Below are 9,704 nucleotides of genomic sequence, written 5' to 3'. Positions count from 1 at the left end.
ACCAGCTGGTTGACCCCACTTAGGGCCCAGCCTGGATCACAGGCCTCCCCACTTCTCACCCAGCTGTCAAACTTTACACAAGATCTCATCCAGTCTACCCCAGCACTGATGCCAGATTCACCCTCCTCAAATACCACTGTACCCCTGTCACTTCCCTGCCGCAGAACTTTCAATAGCTCCCCACCCTCCCTAGCTTTCCAATTCAGGGCTCCAGAGCCTGATTCAATGTACCTGTCAGATCTTACTTCTCAGGGACGCCCCACAGTACACCCCCTTCACATCTGTAGTCAGGACCATCACCATCCCACACACATCGTGCCCCTTCCGGCCTCCACATATTTGACTCTGCTGCTCTCCCTTCCAGCCATGCCCCTCCTCCCCCCTCCCCATGCTGCTGCCTAATAAATAGTCCCAACTCTCCTTCAAGGCTTAGCTCAAATCCCCTTTCTTTCATGAAGACTACCCCAGCTCATACCTCTGACCGCAAATGGGCCTAAAAGTCTGAACAACATTTGAACTGTTGAAGTAGTGGGCAAACAGTCTGGTTTACAAGGCCTTGAGGATTCATCTTCATCATGAGATCCCCGCCCTGCTGCCTTCCTGCCTAATTCCAGCAGCCCTCACACCAGTCCATTCTCCTCAAAGTACAGACATTGGCAGATCACCCCCCGAGAGGGGCAGAAATTCCATCTCTCACCTTTGTGAGTCTCTCTCACTCAGTGAGTCCTGGTTGCCCGCCTGAGGACCCACCTCCTCTACGATGATTGACACCAGGAGTCAGCTGGTGATGACTGACACTGTCTTGGGACTGTGACCTTACCTGGTATTATCAAATCATTGATAAATACTGACTGAGCCACTGAAGGTTTGCAGCAGAAAATGAGGATTTTGTCTGTCAGGAAGATCCACTAATAAGAGTTCAGAAAAAGTAGGAAGGCCATTTTGGTATCACAATGTTAAGAGTAAATATTGAATGAGTACTTACTCCGTGCCAGGCAGTACTTTTACATGCATTATCTCACTGAGTCACAACAGCCTTAAGAAGCATATTCCATTCTTATCCCCATTATAGAGGAGGAAACTGAAACTTTGAACAGCTAAGTAATCATAAAATTAATATATGACCCAGCAATTCCACTCCTAGGTATATACCCCCCAAAATTGAAAACAGGGACCCAAACAGATACTTGTACACCAGCGGTCCCCAACCTTTTTGGCAGCAGAAACTGGTTTCGTGGGAGACAATTTTCCCCCAGACAGCGGGGTGGTGGGGGGCTGGGTCAGGCGGTAATGTGAGCAATGGGGAGCGATGGGGAGCAGCACATGAAGCTTTGCTCGCTCGCCCGCCACTCTCCTCCTGCTGTGAGGCCCGGTTCCTAACAGGGGGTTGGGGACCCCTGTTGTACACCCATGTCCATAGCAGCATTATTCGCAGTAGCCAAAGGTGGAAACACCCGAAGTGTCCATGACGAATGGACAAACAAAATGTGGTATATCCATATAATAGAATATTATTCAGTCACAAAAAAGAATGAAGTTCTGATATATGCTACAAAGTACGTGAACCTCGAACACATTATGCTAAGTGAAATAAGCCAGTCACAGAAGACCAAATGTTATATGATTCCACTTATGTGAAATAGGCATAATTCATAGAGACAAATTAGATTAGAGGTTACCAGGGGCTGAGGGGAGGGGCAAAAGGGGAGTTATTGCTTCATTGGTACACTTTCTGTTTGGGGTGATGAAAACAGTTTTAGAAGTAGATAGTGGTGATGGATGTACAACATTGTGAGTATATTCAATGCTACTAAATTGTACACTTAAAATGGTAAATTTTATGTATATTTTAACATAAAACTTTTTTTTTAAAGTCATATAGCTAGAAAGTGGTCAAGCTAGAATTTGAGCCCAAACCTTTCTGACTCTAGGGCCCGTGCTCTCAATCCAAGAGTTTTACTCCCCCTAGAAAAAGCAGCCAACCAGGAGCCAGGAGGGCTGGATTCTTGTCATCACCATCTGTGTGACCTTATACAAGCCTGATCTTCCAAGGCCTCACTTTCCTCAGCTGTTAAATGATAAGATTGAATAGAATATCTCTGACAATCCCTGCTGGTTATAACAGTCCTGACAGTGTCAGCTATCCATTGATTGTGATTTTACAGCATGGAAAATCCCAAGCCTTGATTCCTGACCTAGATATCATTTGCTTCTGGCGCACTCTGGAGACATTGATGGACAGGGAGCGAGGGAGAGGGACCGGCCGTCCACCCCTTACCTAGCCCCTCCCCTAGGGGTTTGCCCTGGAGTCGAGCCAGCTCTTGAAGAAGGCCTCCACTCCTCTCCCCATTCTGGGAGAGGGATCGGGCCTGGCTATGCTCCAGGATAAACTTCCACAAGGCGAGCAATAACATAAAGTCAAGGTGAAGATCAGGGCAGCCCTTAAAAAGGCCTCCTTGCACCCTGAAGTGGCTGAAGCCACTCCACAGCTGTTTGTCCTGCCTGCCGCCACCCGGCCACCATGTGGGTGCTCTTGGTTCCCTTGCTGCTCACCCTCGCCTATTTATTTTGGCCCAAGACCACGGGCTCTGGTGCCAAGTACCCCAAGAGCCTCCCATCCCTGCCCCTGGTGGGCAGCCTGCCGTTCCTCCCCAGACATGGCCATCAGCACGTGAACTTCTTCAAGCTGCAGGAAAAATACGGCCCCATCTATTCCTTTCGTCTGGGTTCCAAGACTACTGTGATGATTGGCCACTACCAGCTGGCCAGGGAGGTGCTTCTCAAGAAGGGCAAGGAATTCTCCGGGCGGTCCAAAGTGGTAAGCAAGTGCCTATCATCCCTCTTCTCTCACCACTCCCTGGGGATGTTCAGTTCTCCAGGCAAGGCTATGCCTGGAATGACACTTCCAGCTCCAACAACCTGTGATTCTTCCAGAAACAGACTGCCGGGGCTGTGGGTGGGAAGTGACCCCTTGGACCCCATCCAGCCTCTAAACTAGGCAGGAAGAATTAAAGGAAGATTTCATTTTCTGGGCTTCCCAGGAGGTGGGGTGGGTTGGGGTGGGAGTGGTGGTTTGAGGCATCAGGGAGCCCTTAAAACAGTCATCTCTCCCGTGAACTGGATGATGATCTCTCTGAGCTTAGACTTCCATAATTAACTGAGAGAGTGCATATAAAGCACTTAGCCCAGTGCGGGGATAAACAGCCTTGATGAATGCTGTTCTTCACATGGAAAAGTGGGGGAGTGATTGCTGTCCTCCATGGAAAGTTGTGAGGGAGAAATACCCTGGCTCTTGGAGGGCTGGGATTGCTATTTTCCTGGAGCTTTCTCCAGCTGCTCCAGCCGCAGGGAGCTGACCCACGGTAGCGCTTTGAGGGAGGATGCTGATGAGCCAGCCTACTGAGCTTTCTGTTTTGCTCCTGGGGGGCAGAGGGGAGTGGGGGTTAACCATCCAGCAACACTGCCAGCCCCCCACTGCAGCACCCGGCTGCTGAGAACTCCCTTGAACATCCCGGGCAAGGCCCCCCGGCTGCTCATCTTTGATCAGACCAAGGGTTGACTCTTTTTACCTTGGACCAGTCAGCCAGGTCTGCGGGCCAACTATCCCCCTTCCAACTCTGCTGAGCTCTTCTCTCCAGAGCAAAGAGGAAGGAGGAGGCTAGTCAGATGGGGTTTGCAGGTCAGGGGATAGAAGAGGGGAGGTGTGGGAGCTTTACGGTTTGGGGGGTGCCTCTGGGAAGAGGCAGCTTGGCCCAAGTCCAGACTGGGTGGACAAGAAATGTGCACTCTCCAGATGCGGCCCTGGGGTGGGCACACAGCCTGGCAATGGAAGGGTAAACTAAGGGCGGCTGAGCTGCTGTGCCTTTAGCAGCCTCCGCCCCCAGAGGGCCCAGGGAAAGGCAGGGGTTTGGGCTGTCCTCGGTCTCTGCTCCTGTTCCCGGGACAGGCACAATTTAGAGAGTTCATCCCATCCACAGCTGCCTTCCCCTGGTCAGAAACTGATGAGAAAAAGAGGCCACCTGTCACTGACCTGAACCCCAGGACCGCTGCATTCTAATTCAGTGTTCTTTTTCTCCTCGCTCTGTCTCTCTGATGGAGTTGGGAGTGTGAGGCCATAGGTTCTGTCCTACCAAGGCGTTACAGTCATGGCGGAGTGGAGCAGGGAGGTCCCACGCGGAGGCGGAACGGCAGGTACCTGCCTTCTTCCCCAGGGCTAGGACAGGTGGATGGTGTCTGATTCCTATGTCCTTTCCTGCTTTCCAAAGTTGACTCTAGACATCCTGTCAGACAACCAAAAGGGCATCGCCTTCGCCGACCATGGTGCCGTCTGGCAGCTGCATCGGAAGTTGGCACAGAACGCCTTTGCCCTGTTCAAGGATGGCAACCTGAAGCTAGAGAAGATCAGTGAGTGCCCAGCCAGCCCTGGGCTGCCGGAGGGAGAAGAGGTTTGGGAGGGGAGAGGGTTCTGGATGATTCCATCTAGCATTTTCTTGGCTACCGCTGCCATCTACTGGACATCTGCTCTCTGTCCTTGACTAAGATGGAACTGGTAGAGAGGGGGGTGAGGGGGCGGCTCAATTCCCCACCCTCATGCCCCTCTCTCCCCTCAGTTAATCGGGAAGCCGGTTTACTGTGCGACTCCCTGGCCACCCGGCATGGAGAGTCCATAAATCTGTCGGAGCATCTCTCTCTGGCGGTGACCAACATAATCAGCTTTATCTGCTTCAACTTCTCCTTCAAGAATGAGGATCCTGCCCTGAAGGCCATATACAAGTTCAATGATGGCATCCTGGAGGCTCAGGGCAAGGAGATTTTGTCAGACATATTCCCTGGGTTTAAGGTGAGGATGAGGCCGGGCCCCACCGGCAGATCTCAGCAGACCCTGACAGCACACCCAGTTCTTCTCTCCTCTTTCAGTTCAGCTCCAGACCCACCTTTTTTTCTGACCACCTCAGCCACAGTGACCTCTACCTCCTCTGACTCTTAAAACCTTGCTGCTCCTCTACAGAAATTGGTTTAGCTTTTAAATTATGCATTTGGATACTCATGATAATGGCTCTCGTTTATTTACCAATTGCCATGTGCCAGTACCAGCACTCCACAAGCAGTAATCATGCATTTCCCTTGGAAGTGGGTTTTATTATCCCCATACAGTTGAGAATAAAGGCTTCAAGAAGTTAAGGAACTTAACCAAGCCTTGAGACTCAAGTCTATCTTACTACCGGGTAAACCCTCAATCAGTGCTGGATGTTTGATTGAATGGGGAAGGGGACGTGGAGGTGACTCCTTTCTCCCTTGTTTGGAATTGTCCTAGTTGTCACTGATGGTCCCATTCTGGGTCCCTATCCTGCCTTCCATTCTGCCTGAAGTTTGGGGTTAGAGTGGGAACTCTCCAGAGACAGAAAGGTAGGATTTGACATTTCTACTTTGCAGATTTTCCCCAGCAAAACCCTGGAAAAGATAAAGAGTTGTGTTCGAATGCGAAACAAATTGCTGAGTGAAATCCTTGAAAAAAGTAAGGTAGGTGATGGAGCAGAAGAGATGATGAGTTAGGTGGAAGGCATCATGAGAGCAGGGCTGGGTCCATTTTGGGCACTGTAGGATCTCCTGCACCTAGCAGAGAGCCTGGCATATAGTAAGTGCTCAGTAAAAACTGACTTAACTAATGAATAGGCGTGGAGAAGTGAGGAATTGAAGAGGATCCTAGAAGGGACTTGTCTACCCCCCAAATTTAAAGAGGGCCCAGTGCTTCCTCCTACTTCCACAAGCTCATGGGTCCTGACTAGCCTCACTCCACTCCATCACTTCCAAGTGGGAGAAGCCTTTGTATCTACAGTCTGGGGTGAGAGTATGGCAGGGGTTACAGATGGGGCTCCTTCCTCATCACTGTCTCCCAATCTCACCCAACCAGGAGAACTTCACCAGTGACTCCATCACTAACTTGCTGGACATACTGATCCAAGCCAAGGTGAACGCAGACAATAACAATGCTGGACCAGACCAGGATTCAAAGCTGCTTTCAGACAGACACATGCTCACCACCATAGGGGACATCTTTGGGGCCGGCGTGGAAACCACCACCTCTGTGATAAAGTGGATTGTGGCCTTCCTGCTACATTATCCTCCAGTGAGCTTCTCCCTAACCCAGCCTTCCCAACCACTCTTGACCCCAGCCAGACTCACCTCTGCTCCAGAGAGGGAGGAAGAGACTATACCCTCAGGACTTCTTTGCAGGATGACTGGGCTGCCGCACCCCTTACCCAAGCAGTGGTTGGCTCCGGCCCTTGGGTGGAGCTGCCCCGTCTTCTGGAAACAAAGCCTGGGCTCGCAGAGCCACCACTGGGAAGGGTCTGGGCCAGTTCTTCTGGATGTGACAGTAGGATTCTTCTAAACCCTTGCTTCTCCCGGGCTTAAACACCCTGGTAACATCCACCCTGTTCTGGCCCTCAGTTGAAGAAGAGGATCCAGGATGATGTCGACCAGAATATAGGTTTCAATCGCGCACCAAGTATCAGTGACCGGAACCGCCTTGTCCTGCTGGAGGCCACCATCCGAGAGGTGCTTCGAATCCGGCCTGTGTCCCCCACGCTCATCCCCCACAAGGCTATCATTGACTCCAGGTGTGCCTTCCCTCCCAGTAACATCCAGCCCACCTGGTCCCTCCTCCATCTCCCCACCCCCCCAGCTGGCTACAGTCAACCACTGACTACCAATCTTCCTACCCATGGCCCTATTGACCAATGTGTCTACCACCCACCAACACCCACTGACTAATCCACAGATCTACCTGACCTCCCTCAGAAGCTGCCTGCTGCCACATGGAGACACGTGGTGTGGGATGCTCCTACCCAATCCAGTAGCCACAACACACACACACATACGCACAGGCACCAGCTCAACATGCATACCCATGGGCCCTGACAGGCCCACAAGTGTTGATACATAAGTGCTTGTCAGGAGGAGAGGGCTGGATTCATAGTCCACCTGGTAGAAGCTGAGGAAAAGATGAGGGAGTAAAGGGCTCTTTTCCCCAAAGTGGGGGACCACAGAGGCTTGGGGCTGAGCAGGTGGGGAAGGGCAATATTCCAGACCCTCTTTTCCTCTCCCTCCCTGGGGCAGCATTGGTGACCTTACCATTGACAAGGGCACAGATGTTGTGGTCAATTTGTGGGCACTGCATCACAGTGAGAAGGAGTGGCACCGGCCCGACCTGTTCATGCCTGGTGAGTCCCTGTTCTGTCCTGCTCCCTGGCCACACAGCCACCTCTGTGCCCACCTTTCCAGCACCACTTCCCCTCTGCTGAGCTTGCTACTAGCAAACTCCTGACTCCAACTACGTGGACCTGTTGACACCCCCATCCTACGCTAGACTTACCCAGATTCTTCACAGCTGGGCTCCCACCTTCTCCTTCCACCAACTGCAAATCTCCTCCTCTAAGAAGCCCTCTAGGCATATGTCTCCCGTGAAGTCAGCCCCCTCTCCCCTTGGATGGTGGCATCCATCCGTCCTGAATATTCCATCTCCTCTGTGTGATTAAGGGCTACCTGAGAGCAGGGCTCTATCTCTCCTCAGACTGGGCCCCCCTCCCCCAAGTAAGGCGGTCTATCTTCTCAGACTGGGGCCCCCTGGGCAGGACCATGTTGCCCCCCACCCCCCGCTTACTCCTGCCCTGGGCCCTGACTGACACCTCCCCATGTCCACAGAGCGCTTCTTGGACCCCACGGGGACCAAGCTCATCTCGCCATCGTTAAGCTACTTGCCCTTCGGAGCAGGACCACGCTCCTGCATAGGTGAGATGCTAGCCCGCCAAGAGCTCTTCCTCTTCATGGCCTGGTTGCTGCAGAGGTTCGACCTGGAGATCCCGGATGATGGGAAGCTACCCTCTCTGGAGGGCAACCCCGGTTTAGTCTTACAGATCGATCCTTTCAAAGTGAAGATCAAGGTGCGCCAGGCCTGGAAGGAAGCCCAGGCTGAGGGTAGCACCTCGTGACTCCGCCCTGTGTGACCCCACAGCACGGAATTAGAGGAGCTCCCCCATCTTCCCCAACCATTCCTCCCTCCTCCCCACCCACTCTGCCTTCTTTTCCAGCCTGCAGCCCTGGCAGTGCTGTGCGTAAACAGTTGTGTTTTTTTTTTCAGAAGGTCTCTGAGCAGCTCATTCATTTGTTTGTTCACTCATTCTTTCAGAGTATTTTATTGAGCACCTACTATGTACCACTCACTCACTGTCCCTGGACCCTCAGGCTCCCTGGTCTTACATGAAGCTCACATTCTAGTGAGGGCTGACAAATGAGCATTTCAGAGACTCGTTACGTGCTTTGGAGTCAATTATACTAGGTGCTGGTGATGTGAGGGGAATGGCAGAGGTGGGGGGTGGCCACTGTGAATGACTGATTGGGGAAGGCGTGAAGATGTGGGGGGAAGGTGTCCCATGCTGAGGGAGCAGCAGGTGAGCAGTTCTCAAGGTAGGAGAGGTCATTCAGTCTAGAGCAGAGCCAATGAAGGGAAGAGTGGTCCCCGATGAGGTCAGACTGCAGGCAGGGCCAGGTCCCATGGAGTCTTTCTAAGTAGTAGGAAGGAGTTTGGGTTTCCATTCCAAGTATGAGAAGAAGTCACAGGAGGGTTTACACATTGAAGTGGAAAGGTCTGGTTAATATTTTTAAAAGATCATTCGAGTTGCTGAGTAGACACTGGTCTTCAGAGGGATGAAAGTGGGGGCCCTGGGGAGGAGGCTGTGCTGGTCCCGGACAGCAGGATGCTGGTGGCTTAGACCCTGGCGACAGCAGTGGAGACGGCAAGAAGCGGTGGGATTGAGTTTACATTTTGAAAGCAAAGCAGATCATGTTTGCTTTGATCCACTCATCGCTGCATGCATCTCAAAGCTTTGGCTTTGGGGAAGTGTCTATAATCCATAAACTCAACCCACAACTGCCCATCCCTCTCGTCTTGGTCCCCAAAGACTGGTAGGTCTCCTTTTCCTCATTCTGTACTGGGGTAAACACCGCAAGGAAAGGGCTTCCACGGCAGCCTCCCGCTGAAGTGCCCAGGCTCTGCCCCTGCTCCCCACCCCCAAACCCCAGGAAGTCTGTAAATGCCTCACTAGAAAATGGAGCCCAGACTTCTTCAAATCTTAAAACCGACATCTTTAAACCTTGGCCACTGGCCAGTCCGCAAATGAAAGGTGTCCTGAGACGCCCTGGGAGAAACTGACCCTTGCCCTTTAGCCTAGAGAGAGGACTCAACCCCAGCTCCCTGGCGCCAGCCAGACCAGGGTCAGATCATCAGCGACCTGGTCCTTCCCTTCTGACTGGAGGAGGACTCTGGACGGGCCGGCAGGGCAAGCCTGAGACTCTGCCTGGCCAAGTTCCAGGGAGAAGAAATCAAGGGAGCCCCCGCAAGGAGGGAGGGCCAAGGCTTTCCACCACAGCAGCCTCTTCTTCCTTCAAAGAGCTTTGCTAATCCAGGGGTAGCTGACCATTCCCCACTGCCCCCCAACTCAGTGCTGGCCTTCACTGGCCCGTGACCCTAAGGCCTTGCTAAAGAGCCCAGAGGAGTCGGTGGGCAGCTGTGGCTGACCCCAGCCTCCATCACGGGGAGCCTGGAGAGACGCTGCCACCACAGTGAGCGGATGAGAAAGGGGTTAAACTGGAGGTGGCTCCCTCCTTCTCCTGGGTTCCTCTATCCCCACCAGCTGCTCGCTGGT

General features: G+C 52.6%; 1 protein-coding gene across 1 annotated transcript; it reads left to right on the top strand.

Annotated features, from left to right (window-relative positions):
- The first annotated feature begins 2,521 nt into the window (after positions 1-2,521).
- On the top strand, positions 2,522-8,111 carry CYP17A1 (cytochrome P450 family 17 subfamily A member 1). Its single transcript, XM_068549032.1, has 8 exons — positions 2,522-2,818; positions 4,266-4,404; positions 4,611-4,840; positions 5,434-5,520; positions 5,912-6,127; positions 6,451-6,620; positions 7,120-7,223; positions 7,705-8,111. The coding sequence occupies exons 1-8, from the start codon at positions 2,522-2,524 to the stop codon at positions 7,989-7,991; spliced, it is 1,530 nt and encodes a 509-aa protein (XP_068405133.1). The 3' UTR covers positions 7,992-8,111.
- Positions 8,112-9,704: the final 1,593 nt, after the last annotated feature.

This window comes from Eschrichtius robustus, chromosome 7, assembly GCF_028021215.1.
Source record: "Eschrichtius robustus isolate mEscRob2 chromosome 7, mEscRob2.pri, whole genome shotgun sequence".
NCBI lineage: Eukaryota > Metazoa > Chordata > Mammalia > Artiodactyla > Eschrichtiidae > Eschrichtius > Eschrichtius robustus.
The sequence above is the reverse complement of the archived record's forward strand: the minus strand, read 5'-3'. Positions and strand labels throughout refer to the sequence as shown.

Bases quoted from the DNA above. Each gene is read 5' to 3' on its own strand.
- CYP17A1 (XM_068549032.1), top strand. From the start codon at position 2,522: ATGTGGGTGCTCTTGGTTCCCTTGCTGCTCACCCTCGCCTATTTATTT. The intron at 4,405-4,610 runs GTGAGTGCCCAG...CTCTCCCCTCAG, and splicing joins CCTGAAGCTAGAGAAGATCA to TTAATCGGGAAGCCGGTTTA. The intron at 6,128-6,450 runs GTGAGCTTCTCC...TCTGGCCCTCAG, and splicing joins TCCTGCTACATTATCCTCCA to TTGAAGAAGAGGATCCAGGA.